Raw genomic sequence first — 24,761 nt, 5'->3', positions numbered from 1 at the left:
ACCATTTACTGCAGCTCCTTGGAGTATACTTCCCTGATCTTTTACTAATATTAGTTTTTTTATCTTTTACTGCAACTAGCATATTTAAGGTAAATTAATCACGCAGGAATAAGAGAATAAAATATCACTGTTGTGATTTAGCCTTAATTAAAATCTTAATCGATGAAGCGGGCAGCAAATTGATATGTTAATTAGACAGAACTGAGAGAGTTTTATAAAATTGATCCTGCAAAACAAGAGCAATTGTTTAAGGTAGACATTTGCTGGTATTTGCTACAAACAAGAAAAATACAAGATTTGGAAAGTACGGAGAAGGCATTCTACCATAAAGCGAAATAAATACATGCGCCTCCACTGGTTCACAGGCGGTAACTGGTCAAAAGATAGCAGGCCTCAAAGTTGCTTATCTAAAGTTATCGAGTTGCTTTTGGAGTTTTTTTTTTACAACTAAAGGAAACCCTTCATGGAAAACAAAGATTTTTCAACAAGATTGAATAAAATAAGAGATGTCCCATCATCTTATTATGTTACTTTAACAATACATAAGAATTGTCCTAAATTAAATATAGAAAGAGATCGAATGAGTCGTAATTTTTTAGAGTGTGAATTTATTATTTTTTAGATATGAGGGAGAGAAGAAAGGATTCTAACTAATTTGAGTTATGAATAGACAGAAGATGACTGTAACTAAGTGATATAATATAACTTGAATTTTTGTTGTGCTGTGCGGTGATTGTGAAAACTAAAGCAAAGCAATGTTCAAGCACAAAGTTCGTTACTGCTGCCTAGTGTGTTGGTGGTGAGATGACCCCACATTAATTAGGTGAATTTAGAAGAGCATCTTGGAACTTAACAAATGTCATGGGATTAAGACTTTGCACGGCTTACACTATCAAAATTGATCGAGAACAAAATTATGACAGGAAATTAATTAATTTTAGTGATGTGGAAATTCTCAAGCTCTTGTAAATTCTCATTGAATGTTATCTGCTACCTTGCACAGAGAGACCCTGGGCGGCAGACCGCAGCACATGGGTGATTTAAGTTGCCGCTATACTACAAGGACCAACAACAACTCAATTGCGTTTATTATGCATGTACATTTCATTTTATTGGTGATTCATTCTGCAGAAAAGCTGAAAACTCAACTTGCAAAGTTGTTTACTGGTTCCTGATGCCAAGATAAAATTTAAAACTATAGTGTCCTTCAGTTTTTATTTATACTTTTTTTAATCCTTACGAGTTTTTAGCTTCAATGCCTTATTCCACTTATCTTTAGATGAATTTTTAGTATTCTTCTTCTGCTATATCTTTTGCAGTTTCCTTCTTCATTCAGCTTTCTTTTGTTTATTGTATGTTATTCATTTCATTCATTCTGATACTACTATTATAATAATGCCACTTGCCTCATTGGGTAACACCCAAAATATATAGGGCGGGTTCTTGGTTTTCAACATAGAAATTGAATTTTACTTGAACGAGATGATGCTTGCAATTGTGGTGTATAGGGCTGTTGTACGTATGAGATACTTCAACCCTTCTCACCTTACCAACCTACGCTATTCAATTGTCATATACACCATCAGAAAGCCAGAAATATTCGCCATGAATCAAGCAATCTCTACTACTAAACGGTAAAAGAGAATTAAATTAATTAAAGCAATAAAGAAAATCAAGAAATAAAAAGAAGAAAATAGATAGCAGTAAATAAAATGGTGGGCTAATGATAACAACACAAAGAGGCTTAAGGGTCCTCGCACGTAGCACTGCACTTTTGTGCATACGCAAACAAGAAGAATACTTTATCGGTTCTTGAAAACTCGAGCATTTGTTTTCTTGTTTGTAAAGCTATAACTGAATATACAAAAACCAAAACCTGGAAAATATTGCAGATCAGCCAAGGTTGCTACCCTCTAAAATTGACAACCCGAACCCATTATATGTGATTCTTAAATGGTCCACAGGATTCGATGATCATTTTGTCGTCCCTTTTCACATGAACACTCTACGTTTTGGTACTATCCGAAAGGGAAAGAAAAATATTTGTTCCTCCCCCTAATGGAGATGCAGGGTACTTACCTCTCGACTTCGACATAAGATTTTAGAGAGAGAACTTTTAAAATCTTTTAAACTCTTGCCTTCTTGATTTTCTGAATTATTAATCCAATACGCTTATTACTTTACATAAATGGTATGAGATCATGAACTGCTAAATTTAAGAAAAAAAAAACTGGAATTAAAAAAAAAAGGAAAAAAGAACTACTTCTTGGAGCCTGAGCATATGGTATGTACAACAAGAATATTTTCATAAAATCAGAAGTTGCAACTTCTTTGATAATATTTCATCATGTCGATCCTTGAATGATCATAACAGTACCCCGACTGCATTTCTCTATGCAAAACATACAAAAATCAATCCATTATTTTCGACAATCTCCTTTTCTCTTCTTTTGAAGATTCCACATAAAGAAGCATAGAGTCAAAGCTTTTCCATGTGCATATATACGTGCAATGTGAATATTTAATCAAGAGCAAGAGGTTTATCTTTGAAGATAAGAAGGCCAAGTTAAAGAACCTGCCTAAAAGTAAGAAAGGTCGCAATGAAAAAAGAAGGATATATAGGTAGAAAGGCACATCATTAATGTCATGGTAAAGCTTCTTTTTTAAGGATCTATCAGGGTGTGAAAGATGACAAATTAAAAAGCAAAACAAATTGAGGTGAAGATATGATATTTGGAAGACTAATGCACTTATGCTGATGTGGTTTTTGTCCCCTTAGGATCTGATCTTTCTTATATTACGATGTGAACTGTCTTTAAATTTCACATTTTGTGTTGTGATAGTGAAACCAAATGTCATCCATTTTAATGAGACACTTGCCATGAGCTGCCACTCATAAATCAAAATTGCCCTCACCACCACCTTCATCACTATGCTAACAATTGCCTCCGCCCATCTCCACCATCAATTTTTAGGGTTTATAAATTGATAATTTGTTTCAATTCACTTAAATTAATTGAGTATTGGAGCTGCAAATTTTAAATGACGGAGCAACGCATACCAGAGATTTTCTGGTAAGTTATCGGGCTATAGCAGAGCTCTGTTGTGAGCAGATTATTTATCCCAAGGAACAAAAGTGGGTGTCGGAAAGGAATAAGGGACCAATGGGAGTGGGCCCAATACAAACACCTATTTTCATCTCAGCCAATAACTCACTCAACTAAGACTAAATGGGCCATTCGTGGCCACTAGTTTAATGCCCAATTTGGCCTTTTTGGCAGAAGATTAATTTAAAAAATTAAGATATTTTATTATTTAATTGTGAGATTTAATAAAATATACATAAAATTTTATGATTTCATTTATATATATATATATAAAAGAACTAGCTAAATGTTTGGCACAAACTTAATAGAAATTAATTTTGTAATTTAATTATTAAATTTATAATAACACTCTCATTAGGTAAAATAATGAAGAGAAATTGAAAATAAATTTAATTCAACCATTAATTAATTTTAATTAAAAAAAATTACATCATAAAGTTTGATATTCAAAATTTGGTCATCCAATTCAATACATATAGATTATAAAACAATGGTTATAAGTTATAAATTAATAGCTATTAAATATAATTAATTTTTTAAAATCATAAATTAATATAATTAATTAAAAAAATTAAAATCTTAATATAATAATATAAAAAATTAATAATTAAAGTTAAACTCTCTCTCAAAAGTATTGTGATACTCAACTCAACTCAACTAAGTCTTTATCCTAAAAATTTAGAGTCAGCTATATGGATTCGCTTTCTCCACTCTAAACGAGTTTGGATTAAATTCTCAGAAATGTATAATACTTTTAGTTCATTAAAAAATAAATAAATAAATATATTGAATGTAAAAACTCAAATTTAATGTCAGTTAAGTAAGTAATATTAATATTAATTTAATTTATCATTAAACGACATTATAAATATAATATTATCCTTTTACTAAATAGAAAAAAAAGAATCATCCTAAACGACATTGATTTAAGTCGTTCTATTTTTTCGCCTGTTTCGTAGGCTTCTCCTTTTTAATTCTACCAACCATTCTGCTCTTCCTCCCCTGGAATATCACTCTCCCTCCTCATGCCATTTCTTCTCTTCTAGTATAAAGAAATCAAATAAATATATTACTTAAATACCCAACAATTCTATCTTCTTTCCCCTCTTCCTACCAACTGTTCCTAGATGAAAAACAATAATCTATCTTCTATTTTGATGACCGTATCAACTCCAAGCCAAACCCACTGGGTTTGTATTTGGTTTTGGATCTTTCTGGGTTTTTGATTTTTCAATTTTTGGATTTTTTATTTTTTATTTTTAGTTTTGGAGATTTCGCTGTTTTGTGCATCTCAAGGCTTCTACCCTTGGCAGCTTTCTTACAAATTCATTCTTTTGTGCCATTTTTCCTTACCGCAGGCGGTAAGGCCTTCAGAAATTACTGCTGCTGCTAGAGCAACAACAATCTTGAAATAGCCTGTGCATTTTTTCAAATGAAAATTGGACATTTGCACAATCTCATAAGAGGAAACTTTTTTTTTTTTTTCACAACTTTTGCTTGAAATCGTCTTCTTCCAATTAACATTTGTCCACTTATACATTAAAAAATCAACTTAAACCTCTGTTTCTAGGCTTGAGTGTGGGCTTTTTTAATGGGCTTTGCACTTCTGTTTATTTAGTGAAATATCTTTCTTTTTCTCGACAATTAAAAAAAAAACCCTAATAAAAAAAAGCCTTATCATATTCTACTTTCTAATAATTTTATCTTTGATCAAACCTGAAGGGTTAAATAGTAAAATATCAAAAGTTTATACTTGATCAACAGTGGCACAGGTGTAAATATTACAAACTACATAGAAGTATATAACCCTTCGAAACCCTAGTCGAAGCGCCTCCACCGCCCTCACTTCTACAAAATCATTGCAATTCCTTCTCACAAATTCCTGCCGTACATTCACTTTCTTCTTTCTGTTTTGGTATTCGTCAATAGCTTAGCTTGATCGTTTTGTTATTTTCTCTAAATCTTTTGTGTGTGTAGTTTACTTATACTATGCCTGTGCCTATGATGGTGTTAAATATACTCTGATATTTAAATATATATGAAAAGAATTTTCATCTGAGGCATTTAGGCTCAGTTTTTTTTTGTGTATTCTCTCTTTGCTTATCTGGGTGATTAATTAAGATCTAAATTTTATATGTGAATTAATGGTATTAACTGAATCCAATGGAACTTTTGGAACTAGTTTGTTCTGTTCTGCTTTATGGTTTCCAAATTATTATTGGCGCGCAGGATTTCAGATTTTGTTCTGCTTTTGTTTTCCTGTAACTAAGGAGATTGTTCCATGATTATAACAGTTGCTGCTGTTCTGTATATATGCATTAGCATATAGCTTGAATAATTGATTTTTTTTTTTAATTTAATTTCCATGTGTATTATGCAAGTGATGATAAAATAGACAGGGACATCAGTTACTCTTTTGGAGAATGATGACTTAGTCGAAATGGGAATCTCTCTGATGCATTATACATGTCCTCAAATAAGTTTTTCTATTGATCTTTGTAATATTTGTCTCATAATTTGTCTGTCTCTTTCATATTTTTCGGGTTTAATTATTAGGATTGCACTTATATTATCTTTTCTCTTTCAAGATTATCCGTTTTGTGTGGGGTTTATACTTTTCCAGGAAACTAATTTTCATTTTAATGACTTTACCATGATAGCATGCAAATATTTTTTCATTTTTATGGGCTTTACTGCACCTCAAGAGGACCAAATCTGTTTTTATCAGTATTTATGTTTTCTTGATATGCAAATTAGTACCCATAAGATGCGCGGTCTGAATCTTTGTTGTATGCCTGATGGTTTCTAGAAGTAATATGATTATAACTTTTTATTGGGGCACCAAATTTTTCTCTATCCATGCTTCTTACATTTCATCTTTTTCTCATTTTCTTATAAAAATTCATTATGCTTCGACATTTTATGCATTGCATTTTCACCTTTTCTTTAATATTATATATTCAAATTTTCAATCTGAAATGGTTTGTGCAAACAACTATAAAAGGACAGGTACCTTAGCACTCTGTTGCATAATGGTCGTCTTTGATACTAATAGTTTCTGATTTTCATAGAAAATAGGGAACATCAGTTAGCTTTTGCATGTATTTTGTGCTCTGTGTTTTATTATTCCTAATGCTCTCTTTAAAAGAAAAATGGTGGATTCACATCATTATCACTATTAATTAGTGTATCCATAGCACCTTATGTTGCCTATGATGACTTCAAATGCATGTATTGTCAGACATTATTGTGATGATTGCTATCTGATTGTCACTACCTCTGAGGCAAAGTAATCACTTGAATTTGGATTTTGTAATTGGCTGTCCTTATTGATGTGGCATTTGCTTGGCATTTTCTTTTTGGGTGGTTAGGATTTATCCGATTTTTCTAATATTTGGTTCTCTGTTAATCTACGAACCGGACTATATATACTGCAAGATGATTTTCACTTTGCCTATGATGGGTTTTAGATACTTAATCTGAGGTACTACGTATCTTTTCTGAGATGACAATGCAATATGCTTTCCTTGCCGGATGATTGACGTTTTGATAAATATTGATTTAAATCAGGAAGTATTTGCTCTTTCATATGGTAGCTCTGCATGATCAGCGTGGCTTGGCAAATGAACATTGATGATTACTCGTTCTTTCTTTAGGGAAAGTATATATATATATATATATATATATATATATATATATATATATATATATATATATATATATCTGTGAGCGCGCGCGTTGGTGAATTTTAAAATTAAAAAGAAATTCAAAATGGAAAAATGAGTGACTCGTTGGCTAAGGCTATGCACTTTCCTTTTCAAATCTCATCTGTGTTGGAGGACTGGAAGCCACAGTGGGATATAACTTATAATCATTCGTCGTCCAATGAGTCAATGGCCTCTGAAATTTACTGCGATGATAAAGTCCAAGTGAAGATCGGTAGACATAGAACGGTCTGGCTCCATTGAGGATGGCGCTAAGGGAGTGCGTTAGTGTATTGAAAGGGCTACAAGATTGCTAAAATGATGAATGGGGAATTGAGATAGGGAAGAGATTTGAGATATGGAATGCAGAAAGTAGTTTCCGAGTTTGAATCGCAGCAACACTCAAGTGGGAGGATGATTGAAGCGTACTGCGGATCAATCGTGGTGAGCATGATGTTGGATTCTGTGGAGGAAGATGAGATTTGGTGTTGGGAATGGGGATTTTGCCATGCCAGCCCTCAACTCCATGCACATGCCAAACTATGTTGTTCTTTGGTATTTTGTTATACCATAGAGAAAGCAAGAAGAGATCGACGATATTATTCAATTGATGACCGTCAGGAGAGAAGCACTCATGGTGAAGAGAAGCACCAAAAGGTAAAAAGCCAGGAGGAGTTTTGATAGAATACTTCTCAAAAAAAGAAAGCAGGGTGTATGCGTTGGTTTTTAAATTTTATTTCTATTTGGGTTCGAAAAATGATGGTATTTTTTTAAGCAATTAAAATTTAAATTGTTTTGAATTTTGATTGAGATCCACTTTATGGGTAATTCGTTTATTATATAATAAAAAGGAAATGCGGAAATGCATTTGATGGGTTTTGAAATTTGCGTCGGTGCCTTTGAGATGAAAAAAAAAATATATATATATTGCATTGGTGCAAAGACCACATGGAAAATATCTTCTAATCCATTCTAGAATCAGGGCCTACTTCTATAATAGAATCCACAGATAACATTTCAAGGGTCAGGATAAATTATTTCCCTTTTATTTTTGTATATTAAAATTTTAATTTTAATTATTTTTTTAATTGAATATTATAAAATTAGCATCAATTTAATATGCAGTCAATTAAAAAATAGTTTTACTATTAAATTTAAATAAAAATAATTTTCTGCATTCAACTATTAAAAGTTTGAGAAGGTAAATTTAGTACAATATACAAGAGTTGATTAATATTATTATTTTATCAGAACAAACGAAATTTAATTATGAAAACTTTAAAAAAAAAAAAGAAGGTGAAGTAATAACTTTTGACAATGAGTAATTTACTTCAAAGTTTTTAAACTTAAATAATAAAATTAATAAGAGGAATCACAGTTTGTGCACTCTTGTCAAAATGGAAATGGTAACAGATGGTGCAACTTGCTGCTGCAGGGTTCCCTCTTCTGTGTGTCTTGTCTACTTAGAATCAAAAGTTCATCCATTTAAGACAACTTAAATATATATTAGGAAAAGATACCCAGTTTTGAATATAATTTTATAATATCTACAACTAGAAAAAAACAAGGGAAACTTTATCCACTAGATCTGTTGGGTGCAATGCAATAAATATATATATATATCTGATGATAATGGTTCAGTCTGTCAAAAATTGCGGACGTAAATCATTGGGACAATTGTCATTTTCTTCCCATCACCCATTTATATATTCTCCGAATCTCTGGGGACCCATTGCTGAGTAAGAATTTGAGCCACCCTCCTCAATTGGTTGTGCAAACGATAAATTCGATTTTAAATTAAATCATATTAATAAAATTAAAAATTTTTAAAAATTAAATTAAATAGAATATTAAAAGGGAATCAAATCAATAAATCTTAATTCAGTTTAATTTTAAATTGATTAAATTAAATTTTATAAAATTTTATATTTTTAATATTAAATTTTAATAATAAAAATATAAAAAAAATTTAAAAATAAAAACTCAAAAATTTTAAAATTTTCTTGATATATATATAATGCAGATTCAGTTTATTTTTTTTATTTTTTTATAAAAATAATTAAATCGAATCTATTAATTAAAATTATCAAAATTTAAAAATCAAATTAAATTAATTAAATTTTAAAATCAAACATGTATAATTAAATTGATTAGGTGCAATTTGATTTTTTAATTTAAATTAAAATTTACTCATCCCTACTCATCAATGCCACAGTACCTGACTCATGAAGGGGCACTTTTTTTTTTTAAAAAGTAAATGCATAAACCTATAAGATTTAGTGATTGGATATATTTTTTAATAATTTTATTAAAATTTATTAATTCATATAAATCATACATACAGATTGTTTATAATTAATATAAAATTTTAAAAAATTAATCTTTTACGTGAGAAATCACGTGTACACGGTTCATATTCGACTATTCGAGGAATAATCTATGCACATTCCTGCTCACCCTGTAAGGAACATCCTTATATATAATGCAATCGGCAGGTGGTGGCGGCGGCAACTGGGATTAATTAATGATTAAGCTAAATGTTAGATGAGTTGGAGCGCTTTCAGCTTTTTGCGTATCAAATCATGATTTTGTTTGAATCTATTGCCCCAGTGAAATTGTGACAGTTGATTGAATCGATGGAAATAAGTTCATTCATCTCAATAATTTGCCAAGATTACAAATCTTCTGAAAAAAGCATTCCTGTAAAATGTGAACTTGACATGAAGAGTTGGTTGGGTTCATAGCTAATTTGACAAAGGAGAAACTTCGAGAGAAAGTAGCCAAAATTCTCCACCATAATTAGTAATTACTATGGCTCGAGGACCCTTGTCGTGCCAATATATTAAAACTATGAAAATTAAATTATAAAATATTAATCAAAGTCTATAAAATAAGAATAATTTTATTGGAGAAATTATAAATTACACTCTATTTACATTCATCTAAATTTGAGAATTTTTTTAAAGATATAATATTTATTAAGTTGAAAATTAACACAGGTTACAATTCAAGTATAAGTGATCATTACATTACAATTCAGGGTCGGTTCATATATTAGCTCAAAAGACAATAATTAAATAGTTCAGCAATCTAATTTATTCAAAATCAATCAAGGTCTAAGCCCATAATAGAAATTCTAGGTAGATCGATGACAGATTGTGCTGCAATGCTGTCGAAATGCCACCGCTCCTCGTGGAAGAAGGCATTGTGAAGGAAAGGAGAGAACAAGACCCGCATACACATCAATAAGTCCGTTATAGTGGAAACAGATCTCATTCTAGGCACCAAACACACAAGGAAAGTTGTTGGAACTTTGAGAAAAACATGGTTGCATCTCATTGGCAACAAGAGACAAAGGATGGCGGTGCTGGGCTCTTTAATGTTCCACTTGCACCTTCCAGGCCAACCTTCTAGATTGTACTCCAAGCCACGCAAGATTATACAGGCACACACCGACTTAACTGCTTCCAAAACCACTCTCCACCAAGAGGAGGAAAAACTGGACAAAAAAAACAAAGGATGGTTCATTCTCTTCTATGCTGAAGATCTACTAGATACAGACCAACCAACAATCATGAGTCACCAAAGTCCCTCTCGCAATCAACCCAAGTGGAGAGGGAACAAACCTAGGCAACCGAAGCACATCCATGTTCTTCTCTCTCCAATCATCATCGATCTGCAAGTAAAAGAAGAAACCAAGAAAAAGTTATTTGCAGGTGGTGAGAAGTGAGAGACCCACTCTGCGGGAAGGAAAGATGAGTCGTCTCTTGCCTAAGAGGGGCAAAGGAAGGCCACCATATGGCAGAGCGACCAAAAGTTATTAACTGCTCCGCTGGTTTCCATCTAAATTTGAGAGCTCGCCACAGAGATTTTAGCACATGCAATAACCCCTCCATTCTCTGATGGTTGAATCAGATTAAACTTGTGGGAAAAATGGTAGCTGAAAAGGATCTCGACGTAAAATTTAGTTTTGGAAACTTATTGGCTTCCACCACCGCATTAATTCCAAATCCTGAAGAATCCTCTGTTGTCCATATAACCCAAAATCACGACAATTCAAAAAAAGTGCACTGTTCCAAGTTTGGCCTAAAACAAATCAAGCTGTTTCTTTTAGAAAATGAAAGGAGTCATCATATGCTAGTCATTAGTAATCTGTAACACGCTCATTGCTGGGGACTCGTTCAAATTTAAGGAGTGCACTATACAGGAACAGAAAAGTATTACTCAACAATGGAATTAGAATCAGGAAATCTTTAGGAAAACTCCCACAAAATCACAAGCTGAGAAAAATTCATTAGATAACAATAATCAACAAGTTGACATATTAATTCCTTGACAAGAATACAATCTACAATGCCTAAATAATTTTACTGAAGTGACTGGGCTCAAGGTTGAACCAAAAAAACACCTGGAAACCTAGCCTGCTTATGGAAATCCAATAATAGATACATACAATTCAAGAACACAAAACACCCAATTCAATACCATTACTAATCTCCAGAAAGCTTAGTCTTATTATAACTAACTCCAACAGCAGTTTCCTCCTTAATAAGTTCAGTCTTATTGCCAGTTTTGCTCCAAACACCAGGCAAATCAATGCTTCTCACAATAAAATCCTCAAAATCCTCAACTCTTTCTTCTTTTGAGGATTTTAAATGTAAGCCTTTTGGCAATTCCCCAATTGATGCCAATGTCATTAACTCAGATTCATCTAAACCCTTGGCCGGGCCTAGGCTACATCCATCTGCCCCATGCTTTGCCAATGCATCCTTGAATTTCCTGATCTGTAACACATGAATTGAATCAGAATTTTTCATAAAAAAATATTATTGTATTAATGCCTTCTTTATCCACCTAATGGAAAGAAGGAAAAAGATTACTTACAGTTGCATTAGTGCAGCTAAAGCTACATAGACGCCCTTCTGCACCTCTATAGAACCTAAAGAATGGCAGGACATGAATATGGAGGCCGCGACACATGGTTTTGAGCTCTTCATAGTTTACTTTTAGAAAAACTGCGTTGGGGTTTGATTCAGCCAGCTGACAAATCTGATAAGAAGGAGCAGATCAAAGAATTATAGTAACTCTGTTTAGATAACAAAACAGGCTTTTCTAATGTCTAATATACCAAATACAAGGATTCATCATCTTAATCTGGAATTAATATTTGGAATACTTGAAATATACCTTGGGATGGAGGGCTTTGCAGCCTCCACAACCAGGAGAATAGAAGTCAACAATCACCAATTTATCACCAGCATTAAGCAAGGAGTATACAAGCTCTTGAGCGGAATGGATCTCTCGCATATTGGGTTTATGGGTATTCTCCCACCATCTGAGAGCTCTGCTCACACGGATCGAAGCTTGTGCCTGCAAAGCAAGAGATGGAACATCAGTTTATGACCCGGAAAAGCTAATGAACGAAAAGAGAGTATAAAACCGAGGACGAAAGAGGTATACAGACACGAACAAAGAAATTGCTTTGCGCTTTGGTAATCGAATCTTTAGAATCCATTTGATCTGGGAAAACAAGTGGTTTGCCCATGAAATCGATTCTCAAAACAGGGGAATCCTTGGTTTTCGATTCTCCAATTCCTATAGCACCCACAGATGGAGAAAACCCAGAAGCATCTAGTGTTTTTGAACTCAGAATAGTCACATTCAACCTAGAGATACTGAAAGTGCAATTCAATGAACAAGCCATGGCTAACTGTTGCACCAAAAGAAAGAAAAGGATATACGAAGAGGATCTCCTCTCTTGACAAGGAAAAAGAGCTATTGAAAGAACCTTGAAACTCCAAATCAAATAAGACTCGCTTGGATTTTCAACGAAAAAGTGCAGAACTTGAAAAAAAAAATTGTTCTTTTTGACCAGGCTGAGAGAGACGAGGGAATTTCGTTTCTTCTTGGAGTTTCAAAGCTCCAAAGAGAAACAATAAGAAGAAAGAAAATAGCTGTAACTGCAGGGGTTGGTGGGGTCTATCATGAATTTGGATTCAACATTATCCAATTTTTCAAACTAGCTTAAGAGTTAAGATATTTAGTTTCCTATTAAAGTTGGATAATTGAAACGGTAATTTAAGAGTTTGAGATGCTGTGGCTTGTGTCCTTGTTTTATGCGGATTTTGCGTTTTAGGATAATAATTAATAATTTGTTCACGTGTTCCGGTAAGTAGCCCATGCTAATATTGTCTAAACCGTGCTGCTGTGTACTGACTCTGTTTTGCCTATTCCAGGGATTTTGGATAAGGCTCAATTCTTGAGAAAAAAAAAACTTCAATCCTTTAAAAAAAATAATAATAAAATAAATTATCGTGTTAGTTGGATCTTTTAAAAGTTTAACAAATTTTTTCTATCCACTTTCAATTTGATTGGAACGAACTTGTTCTGGGGATTTTCTATTTAATATACATATATTTATTTATGTTGAATTTGATTAGCTTGAACTTTCTTTATTCTCTATATAAACTAATAAAATAAATGTAATAAATGATGTGTTATATACTAAAAAGTAATATATACTCTTCAAATGCTTAAATAAAGAGACCTAAAACTCAAAATCTTTTAAATTTTCACATATTTAAGAGTAAAGAAAATCAATTAAATTTGTTTAATTAGTTGTAATTATACATATTTAGATATATGATTATATATACAATACCATCAAATTAAATTTTTAAGCAGTGATCAGGGGATTACATTAGAAAATTAGAATTCTGAAGTTGATTAATATAAATAAAATGATTATATCTTTATTTTATAAAATAGATAATTATATATTCTAATTTTAACAGTTTTTTTTTTAAATTATATATGTTAAAGAAAAAAAATAATTAATGCGGCGTATTCAGATCGAAATCACAGTGCTCCATTTTTTCTTTTTTTAAATAAAAAAGACAATTTTTCTTGGTGCACGAAGCAAGGCAATTATTCTGTCTCTTTCTTTATCGTTTTCCTCAAAAAAAAAGAGCACGCGATGGCAGATAGCCGTGTCTCAGTTACTAATTAACAAAACATGAACGGATCATAGCGTCTCACAAGCACATGAGCATGATCAATCGATGATGGAATATATATATATATATTATCGAGTCAAGTTTAGACTATGATAAATGAAGCAAGCTTGAATAATGAAGGTGGGCGGGCAGGGTGACGGAGTTCAAAATTCTTGACCCTTCTTTCGCTTGACAAGCAATCTTTGACGAAGCTTAATAGAAACACATATAAAATTGATTGTTGGATTTTACGTGCAAATTTAATAAGTTCTGAAATTAATCAATTTTGTTGCATGATATTATTATCACTGTATTAGTTTCGTTGACAAAAATATAATTTAGATTTCCGGTGCCCTTACACTGTTTATTAAATTAAATTTTAGAATCATCTATATACAGTTGTCGATACTTCAGATTTAGTAGAAATTTACATGTGCATTAAAATACAAAGTCACTATTAAAAAGATCTGACCTAGTATAACACAGTTTAATAAAAACATATCATTTATATGATAAATTTAAATTTAAGTTTTATATTTTTTAATTTTTTTAATAAAAAAATTATTAAAAATTTAAATCAATTGAATTTTTTGACATCGTATGTACCATTGGGTAATAGGATTTTTTTTTTTTTATCAAGATTATGAATTTTTTTGAAGGGTGTGTAAATTTACAATCCAACGTTTGCAAGAGGATGTAAAGGGCTATCTAAAACTGAGATATTTTTCAGAAGGATAAGGAAGAAAAGAAATGGTGGCTGCAGGCCAATCCCAAGTTGTAAAGTGTAAAGGAACTCGGGGATAGGGTATTTCAATTCAGCGATATTTGTTTTTTGGATTGGCAGCCCACTGGTTTCTGTTGGCAGGTGGCACCCATTGGTTTGCAAATGTGGTTTATCAAAATCTAGACCTAGGTATTTTATAGAAACAGGACCACACGTTTAATTATTTTTTGGCCTTTTATTGGTCCACCTGTACCCGTCCAAAGGGGGGGATTTTCTTGCTAATTAAGTAAAAATTATTGTCAAGATAATCCCGCGTTATAAAAGATTTGTTGTCCCATATAAGTTAGAGAAGCCAAGTATTATTATCTTATAATTCAATACCCTTTTCAAGTGAAGACTCAATTAAGGTCATCATACGTATCTATAACATGAGGAAAGCCCATCGCACTCAAACAAATCAATTCATGAAAAAATAAATAAATAAAATTTCATAAAACATAAACTAAGTACACTTCCCGCTGAAAGGGCTGTGGGAAATTCCGAGCAGGATGAGGCCTGCATGTCGTGTACAAAATTGGGGTAAAAATTATAAGTCCCTAGTCCCTTCTCTCTTATGGATTTATTGCTATTTTGGTTGGAGGTTCAAAGTTCAAAGCATACACCATTTTTTTTTATGAACAACATACACACACTAATTGGATCTCAATTCTTGATATAGATTTTTTTTTTAATCCAAAAGAAGGAATTCATTGATTAAAGCAGAGATATATGGCCATTGTCCAAATATAATAATGATTTTTAGCTAAGGCCCTAGCTTTCAAGCCCCTGAGGAAAATGGCAGTGCATACTTCAATAAATTCCTTCTTTTGCAATCTTTTAACACAAATAATGTTTATATTTTCTTTTTGGAAAATGCTTGGTGCATAAAAAAAAATGTTTATAAAAGTTGTACAAATGAAATGAAATATTCACTCTATCCTTAAGTCATTGAGACTTTAAATTAATTTAATTTCTCATCAAAATCATTTCCCTCTAAAATTCAATCAATCATAATTCTTCTTCTTTTTTTTTTTTTTTTACCAATTAGCTCTTATCAATCTCTTAGCCAATCATATCTTATCAATTTTTAACCAATCAATAACTCCTATTAATCTCTCAACCAATTATAGCCCACTAAAAATTTAACTAATTATGTCTAACTATACTAAAAATTCAACCAATCATGATTGATTTATATAGTGTGTTAGAATTGAATCGAATCGGATCAGTTGAATCAATTTAAATGAGAATTGGGCCAATGATTAGTTCGGTTCAAGCTTTAATTTATTTATTTAATAAACTAGAGTTGACCCTTCTAAACCGGACGAGTAACCGTTGAACCAATTAGATCATAAATCAAGTAGTTATGATTAATTAGATTAATTATTAACTATTAACAATTAGATAATAAATCAAGTAACTATACTTAATTGTAACATAATCAATTGAATAAATAAATCAAGTAACTATTAACAATTAGATCAATTAATCAATTAGATGTTAAACAAGTAACTATGATCAATTATATCATAATAAAATATTATTAAGTATTTTATTAATTAATCAAGTATATCATAAATTAAGTACTATGATTAATTAGATTATAATCAAATACAATCGGATATTTTATCAATTAATTAAATAGATTATAAATTATCAATTAATTAAATAGATTATAAATCAAGCAAATATAACCAATTACATCATAATCAAATATTATCAGTTATTTTATCAATTAATTTAGTATATCATAATCAATTATATCTTAATCAATTACTATTGAGTATTTATCAATTAATAAAGCATATCATATTCAATTACCTTATAAATCAAGTAGTTATAATCAATTATATCATCATCACATACTATAGTGTATTTTATCAATTAATAAAGTAGATCATGATAAATTAGATCACAAATCAAGTAACTATGATTAATTAGATTATAAATCAAGTAATTATGATTAATTATATCATAATCAATTAATCAATTAGATAAGAGTGAGCATTATTCGGTTCAAATCAAAATAACCAACTGAACCAAATTAATTCAGAAATTTGATTAGGTTTTTATAGAAATTCAGGTTCGGTTCAATTTTTATTTATGAATTTTTCTATATATTTGGTTTGGTTTTGTTTTGAAAGTAACATATTTTTTTTTCCTCTTGTGAAAATCAGATTGCCTAATTAATTAAATTATAAATCAAGTAACTATGATCAATCAGATCATAATCGAGTACTATCAATATTTTATCGATTAATCAATTAGATCATAAATCAATTTATTATGATCAATTATATTATAATTAAATATTATCAGATATTTTATCAATTAATCAAGTAGATCATAAATCAATTAGATCGATTAATCAAATAACTATTAACAATTTGATCATAATCAAGCATTAATGAATATTTTATCAATTAATTAAATAAATCATAATTAATTAAATTATAAATTTAGTAACTATGATTAATTACAGTATAAGTAATTAATACGGATAAGCGTTATTTGGTTTAGATTGAAATAACTGACTGATCGAATTGAATTAATTTGAAAATTCGATTGCATTTTTTTCGAAATTTAGTTAAGTTCAATATTTAGTTTTGAATTTTTTATTTTATTCAATTCGATTTTGAAGAGAGCATAATATTTTTTTTTCCTTTTTCCCCCCTCTTATGAAAATCGGACCGCCTAATCAATTAGATTACAAATCAATTAACTATGCTAAATTAGATCATAATCACCTAGATTAATTAACCAAGTACTTATTAATAATTAGATCAATTAATCAAGTAACTATTAATTTATTAGTTCATAAATCAAGTTATTATGATTAATTATACCATAATCAATTAGATTAATTAATCAATTAATGATTAATTAATTAAATTTTAAATTGATTAATTATAATCAATTAGATTATAATAAAATATTGTCAGGTATTTTATTAATTAATGAAATAGATCATAATCAATTAGATTTAAATCAATTAATTATAATCAACTACATCACAATTAAATATTATCAGATATTTTATCAATTAATCAAGTATATTATAATCAATTAAATCATAAATCAAGTAAATATGATTAACTGCATCATAATCAATTAAATCGATTAATTAAATAACTACTAACAATTAGATCAAGTACTGATAAATATTTTATAAATTAATCAAATAGAATATATCCAATTAGTGCATATATCAGCCATTGTAACACTCTAAATTTTTAAATTTATTATTTTGTGAGTAATATTAATATTTTATTTTATTTAAATTTTAGGAAATTATTTGAATTTTTTCGGATTTTAGATATCGGGTTTGATTTCCCGAAAATATAAAACTTTGATGATTTTTAAAAACTAATTTAAAGACTACGTGGCAAAACTAAAAATATGTTTGGACCCTACGAATTTTTCTGAGTTTTCTAGAATTTTTTCAGAATTTTTGGGCCTCGTTTTCGGCTCCCAAGGCAGAGTAAAAATTCAAAATTTTGTATCCTGAATTGAACAGGCTGAAAGAACCGAATCGGATCGGACCGGTCGAATCGGACCGGCCTCCCTCCTTATTTTCTTCTCTTCCCCGCGCGTCCCTACCCTTCTTCCTCTCTCTCTCGTTTTCTCTCTCCTTCTTCCTCCCCACGCCGACCAGCCACCGCCCCATCCTCCCTAGCTCGTCGACGCGCCGCCCCACCCTTCCCTCCTCACCGGCCGCCGCCTGGAACGCCGGGAAAAAGCGGGTGAAGACACCCGACTCGCAGCGCTTCGCTTCAGCGTCCCAGCCAGAATCTGGCCGATCCGGCCAACGATTGGGCGGGGTCTTATGTCAAACACCATCTACACCTCGAGAGCTTTCCATAGACACCAAGAACACCAAAATCCATCGAGCGGTTTGTCCAATTTTTGTTCGGGAAGTTTTAGCCCATTTCAATTTTTGGGCTAGATTTCTCGCAAATCGTGAACCCCACGGGAAAACCGAGAGTACCAGAGCACTCCACTCGTCGAGAGCTTCGCGGCAATATAAATTTCAAAATTTTTCGACTCTGTCTTTCAGTGGGTCCCATGAAACTTCATAGTGTTTTTCTGAGCATTAAATAAGCTTAGAAAATTTTGTAAAAATTATATACTAACCCCTGTGTTGTGGGCTTCGTGTAGGTACCTTCAATTCACAGAAATTAGACGGTTGCCCGGGTCTGTGAATTTCCGGCCAGACAGACCGGCTACCAAAAAAGTCTTGGAATTGGATCGAGATTTTGGCTACCCCACTATTGTCAGACGTCCCGAGTCCGTCCCCGGAGTCAAAATCGGCATAGGTAAACCTGAACCTTACTTTTTTGTAATTTTTTAGTGCTTGAATTGGATTAAAAATTCATAAAATATTCGTGGTAGCTCAGAAAATTATAATTCCTTTTGCATTAGCTTAGTAATGATGCTAAGGACTGCGAGGTAAAGTTTTAGAATTTTAAGAACTCATTTGGGTAGTTTTTGCAAGAGGGTTAAATTACGAGGACTAAACTGTAATTTTACATGTTATAATTGATGACCGTTTGGATGGGCTCAGGAGTGGCTATGTGATATGATTGAGTTGTAGATATATGGTTTGTGGATATGAAAGTGTGTTTTAAGCCTTTTTGCAGGTTAGGTAGGTCCTAGGTATAGGGGAGACTATGCCGGATTTTCGGCACGACTTAGGACATTTTTGGTCTTTTTCTTAGTTTGTATTGAGTCAAATTTATTAAATGATTGTAATAAAAATTGTCGTGTTTTAACAGCCTTCCTCCTCTCATCACCACACAAAGGATCAATAAGTCTGTGAGTAAAATTTTAATTTTAATTTTAATTTCGATATTATTATATGTTCAAGCATGCCCATGCATCACTTATAAATATGTATTTATGTAGTTAAACTCTAGGCACGTTGTATGTTGCATTCACAACTATTAAAGTGTCATGGATGTTATTGTGATAATTTAGAACAGTGTGCGTGAGTTGGCGTGCGTGTGGTATGGTATTGGCTATGGACAGGACGGGTAGACACGGCTTGAGATCTTCGCTGGGACCTGGTCCTTCGGGGTAAACACGGCTTGAGTTCTTTGCTGGGACCCCGATTTGGTTTATTAAGCAAAAGTCCGGCTTGAGTTCTTCGCTGGCACAGGTTGGATTAAGAGAGCTGTATAAGGGATCAGCTCCCATATATATATTGTTTGACCTTATCGGGTGTGTGAGTGCTCCAGATTACCTTTTTGCTGTTATGACGTGAAAAAATTGACGATGTTGCATTTCACTCTACAGGGTGTATTAGCTTTAGATAGTTATAGAGATTATGGTTAAAATTGATATTTTACTCTCTGAGTCAAACGCTCACTCATGTTCATTATTTTTATAGGCTACAGGAGGATTATTATTGGGGTTAACCTACTTTTCTTCTTCGCAGGTCGTTTATTTATGTTTGTATAATTCTGTTAACTCCTAGAATTTTCGCATGTGTTAGAAATATTTATTTGATTTGGATCTATAATATAATTTGCCATGTTGGACCTGTAAACTTATTATATGCATGTATGTTGGACTAGATGAGGGAGCTGAGCTTCCATTTGACTTTATGTTGTTATGAGTATGTGGAGGGTGAGCTGAGCTCCCCAATTGATTATATTGTGTTTACAGGTCGACTGAGTCAAAAACTCCCCGTTAAAAGGTCTATTTTATGGCCAGACTCTGTTCGGTTGAATTCTTGAAATTGGGCCCAAATGGGCCAAAGAGTTGGGTTGATGAATAGTTAGGCTTACTACGGGCCTCGGGGGCTTTAGGCTGGCCCAGGTCCTAGTGCCAATCCGGCTCATAGGTTGGGTCATGACAAATGTGGTATCAGAGCTTAGACTCCAGATTCATAGTGAATAATTCTCTAAAGTGTTGGGAAGAGTCTAATAGAAGTCACATGTGGAAAATAGGGTCCACATTCATCTTGCATTGTCATATTTGCTTCTAGTTTCTGCTTCATATATTGTGTGTAAGTATGAGTTTATAGAGCTGTGTAATATGCAGTTTTGAAATTTTATGGGCTAATGCTGCTGAATTTCAGAAAAATGAGTAGAAGAAGGAGAGCTGCCACTGCACCAGAACCAGATGTGCCTGACGAGGTGTCAGCACAGGATGAGGAGCCTGCCCCGAGGAGGCGGGGTAGGAGGCCTAGAGCTGCTCAGGTAGAGGAGTAGCCACCACCAGTTCAGGAACATTCTTTTATGGCGCAGGGTCCCATGGACCCAATGGCAGCTACTCTAGCTGGTTTGCAGAGAACCATTGATATGATGGCACAGTATATGGTCCACCCTCTCCAACAACAGCAGTCCACCTCACCAAGAGGGGAAACTTATAAACAAATAATTAATTTCAAGAAATTGGTGCCTGGTACTTATGATGTGTCAGATGATGCCTATCGGTTTTTGGATTCCTGCAAACAGGCAGGGATGGCGTTGCAGTTAATTGACAGGAGACTTATAGAGTATGTGCAGCATGTTATGGGGCCTATGCCTAGACAATAGATGAATGACTACATATTACCTCGGATGGAAGGTTTGTCATGGACCCAATTTGTGGAGCTATTTATAGGTTTGTGCCAGAAAGTTTCAGAGATCAAAAGCAGTGGGCCTTTGAGGCCTTAAGGTAGAATGGTAGGTCTGTAGATGAATATGCTACAGAATTTCTAGAACTGAGCAGATATGCCCCTACAGCAGTGGCTACAGAAAGTATGAAGATAAAAAGGTTCCTAAAGGGGCTGGACAGGAGGTATGCAAACCTGGTCATAATGTCTGATCAGTCTTTTGATGTGGTAGTTGATCGAGCCCGATAGATTGAGATTAGCTACACTGGAGATGAAAGTGGAAGAGCAAAGAAAAATAGAGCAGAGGGTTCTTCAGGTGTTCCCCACATGGGCGCTCCAGATAGCAGAGGCCAAAGTAATTACAGAGAAAAAAGTAGGAACAAGAGGAGTGGTTTTAGACACAAATCTCGAGGATTCAGACTAGGGTACGGATCCAGCAGTGGTCAAAGTTCGGGATATAGCAGTTCTGAGTCTGGTTCAGGATCCTCCTTGGCACCTTGCGCACAGTGTGGAAGAGGACATTCAGGACCTTGTCTGATGGGTTCAGGAGTATGTTTCAGGTGTGGCCAATCGGGTCACTTTGCTAGGGAATTCCCCGTGTTCAGTGACCCACAGATGGGGTCACAGGGTTATGTTGCAAATGTTCCTCGTCAGTTTTATCCTGGTGCTTCTAGCATAGCAGGCAGTCAGTTCAGTGGCCAACAGGGTCGAGGACAAGGAGGACGTGGATTTGGAGGCAGATCAGGAGGTAGAAGTCAGTATCAGGGTTTTGTAACCTAGGGTAGGGGTCAAGCTCGAGTTTTCACCCTGACCCACCAGGATGCTCAGGCTTCTAATGCAGTTGTGGCAGGTATTCTTCTTGTCTGTTCCTATGAGGCTCGTGTTTTAATAGATCCGAGTGCTACGCACTCATTTGTGTCCCCAGTGTTTGCCATGAGGTTGGGTAGGAACCCTACAACTTTAGAATGTCCTTTATTTGTAGCTACCACGCTTAGTGACAACATAGATGTAGATATAGTTTTTCTGGGTAGCCCAGTAGTAGTGGATAGAAAGATTCTCCCAGCAGACTTGGTTCCTCTACCAGTAATGGATTTTGATGTAATTTTGGGAATGGATTGGTTGGCAACCCATTATGCCACATTAGACTGCAGGATCAAAAAGGTGTATTTTCACATACCTGGTGTGGAAGAGTTTAGCTTTGATGGTGACAGGAGCGTGGCTCCATATAATTTGGTGTCAGCAATTAGTGCTAGAAAAATGTTGAGGCGTGGATGTCATGGGTATTTGGCATTGGTGAGAGATACATCTGTAGAAGGTGTCAACGTGAGAAATGTTCCTGTTGTCAGAGAATTCATGGATGTCTTCCCTGAGGAGCTTCCAGGATTGCCACCAGGAAGGGAAATAGAGTTCTGCATTGATTTTGTGCTGGGTACAAATCCCATATCAATGCCGCCTTACAGGATAGCACCAATAGAATTGAAAGAGTTAAATGAGCAACTACAGGAGCTTTTGGATAAGGGTTTCATACGTTCGAGCACTTCACCTTGGGGCGCTCCTGTTCTATTTGTGAGAAAGAAAGATTGGTTATTGAGGTTGTGCATTGACTATAGACAGCTGAACAGGGTGACTGTGAAGAACAAGTATCCACTTTCTCGGATTGATGATCTGTTTGATCAGCTCCAAGGAGCTAGATTCTTTTCCAAGATAGACCTGCGATCAGGCTATCATCAGTTGAGAATCAGGAATGAGGATGTGTCCAAAACAGCATTTAGGACAAGATATGGTCATTATGAGTTCTTGGTGATGTCTTTTGGACTCACTAATGAACCAGCAGCCTTCATGGACTTGATGAACAGGGTGTTCAGGCCATTCCTGGGCCGTTTTGTCATCGTATTCATAAATAACATTTTGGTATACTCTCGAACAGAGGAAGAACACATGTGGCACTTGAGAATGGTGTTGTAGACTTTGAAGGAACACCGGTTATATGCCAAATTTTCAAAATGTGAATTATGGCTAGAAAGCATCTCATTCTTGGGACACGTGGTTTCTAGTAAAGGCATTCAAGTGGATCCCAAGAAAATTGAGGCTATAACTGATTGGCTTAGGCCTACAACAGTCACTGAGGTGCGAAGTTTTCTGGGCCTAGCTAGCTACTATAGATGTTTTTTGCAGGATTTTTCCAGGATAGCAGCTCCCCTAACTAAGTTAACTCGGAAGAATGTTCCATTCATTTGGACAGATGATTGTGAGGAGAGTTTCCAGAAGCTTAAGGAGTGTCTAACCATCGCCCCTGTGTTGACACTACTGATGAGTGGTGAAGGATATACCATGTACTGTGATGCCTCCAGAGTTGGCTTAGGGTGTGTTTTGATGCAGAATGGAAAAGTAGTGGCTTATGCTTTAAGACAGCTAAAGAGGCATGAGCAAAACTACCCCACCCATGATTTAGAAATGGCGACTGTAGTCTTTACACTAAAAATCTGGAGACACTACCTGTATGGTGAAGTGTGCGAGATATACACTAACCACAAGAGTTTGAAGTACATCTTCCAACAGAGGGATTTAAATTTGAGACAGTGGAGATGGATGGAGCTTTTGAAGGACTATGACTGTACCATCCAGTACCAATCTGGGAAGGCTAATGTAGTAGCAGATGCTTTGAGCAGAAAATCTTCTAGCAGCTTGGCGCACATATCAGCGGAGAAGAGATCGTTGATTCAAGAAATACATGAGTTGATGGATCAAGGTCTAATCTTAGATCTTTCAAATGAGGGGGTATTGTTGGCTCATTTTTTAGTGAGACCAGACCTGGCAGATAGAGTCAGAGTTTTCCAGCACAAAGACCAACAATTGATGAAGATCATAGAAAGAGTACAGTAGGGTGAAGGTGGTCAGTTTGGATTTGCCAATGATGGCGCCCTTATGCAAGGTTCCAGGATATGTGTGCCCGACGTGGACAATCTCAGAAATGAAATCATGCAAGAGGCACACTATACACTCTACAATATCCACCCAGGCTCCGCCAAGATATACCATGATGTGAAAGATAGTTACTGGTGGAATGGCATGAAGAGAGACATAGCAAATTTTGTGTCCAAGTGCTTGACTTGTCAGAAAGTGAAGTTTGAACACCAGAGGTCGTCAGAAAAGCTGCAAGAGCTCCCTATCCCAGAATGGAAGTGGAAAATGATTACTATGAATTTTGTGACTGGGTTGCCTCGTACCACGCGGGGATATGGTTCAATATGGGTAATTATAGACCGCCTAACCAAATTAGCTCATTTCTTGCCTGTGAATACCACATATTCTATTGCACAGTACATCCGGCTCTACATTTCAGAAATAGTCAGATTGCATGGAGTTCCTACTTCCATAATATCTGACAGAGGGCCCGAGTTCACTTCTCGATTTTAGAGAAAGTTGCAGGAGGCACTTGGCACGCAGTTGAACTTTAGTATCGCTTTCCACCCTCAGACAAACGGATAGTCCAAAAGGACAATCCAAACACTAGAAGACATGCTTCGCATGAGTGTTTTGGATTTTGGAGGTCAATGGGATGATCAGCTACCTTTGGTGGAATTTGCCTAC

At 34.0% G+C, this 24,761-nt stretch overlaps 1 protein-coding gene and 3 non-coding genes across 5 annotated transcripts; 3 read left to right on the top strand and 1 right to left on the bottom strand.

Annotated features, from left to right (window-relative positions):
- Positions 1-5,099: 5,099 nt before the first annotated feature.
- LOC131172418 (small nucleolar RNA Z267) lies at positions 5,100-5,174 on the top strand. The gene has a single exon (XR_009142895.1). It is a non-coding gene; the product is annotated as a small nucleolar RNA Z267 (small nucleolar RNA).
- A 306-nt stretch (positions 5,175-5,480) lies between these two features.
- On the top strand, positions 5,481-5,569 carry LOC131172421 (small nucleolar RNA R44/J54/Z268 family). Its single transcript, XR_009142898.1, has one exon. It is a non-coding gene; the product is annotated as a small nucleolar RNA R44/J54/Z268 family (small nucleolar RNA).
- Positions 5,570-6,314: 745 nt separating this feature from the next.
- LOC131172427 (small nucleolar RNA snoR122) lies at positions 6,315-6,394 on the top strand. The gene has a single exon (XR_009142904.1). It is a non-coding gene; the product is annotated as a small nucleolar RNA snoR122 (small nucleolar RNA).
- Positions 6,395-11,081: 4,687 nt separating this feature from the next.
- LOC110636840 (thioredoxin-like 1-2, chloroplastic) lies at positions 11,082-12,821 on the bottom strand. Of its 2 annotated transcripts, none has more exons than XM_058132446.1 (4): positions 12,282-12,821; positions 11,999-12,181; positions 11,696-11,860; positions 11,082-11,595 (listed from the first exon to the last, which is right to left on the bottom strand). In XM_058132446.1, the coding sequence occupies exons 1-4, from the start codon at positions 12,513-12,515 to the stop codon at positions 11,302-11,304; spliced, it is 876 nt and encodes a 291-aa protein (XP_057988429.1). In that variant the 5' UTR covers positions 12,516-12,821; the 3' UTR covers positions 11,082-11,301. The 2 variants fall into 2 exon arrangements, with proteins under 2 accessions (XP_057988429.1, XP_057988428.1); XM_058132445.1 differs by having other exon boundaries at positions 12,276-12,812.
- Positions 12,822-24,761: the final 11,940 nt, after the last annotated feature.

The sequence above is a fragment of the Hevea brasiliensis genome, chromosome 13, assembly GCF_030052815.1.
Source record: "Hevea brasiliensis isolate MT/VB/25A 57/8 chromosome 13, ASM3005281v1, whole genome shotgun sequence".
NCBI lineage: Eukaryota > Viridiplantae > Streptophyta > Magnoliopsida > Malpighiales > Euphorbiaceae > Hevea > Hevea brasiliensis.
The sequence above is the reverse complement of the archived record's forward strand: the minus strand, read 5'-3'. Positions and strand labels throughout refer to the sequence as shown.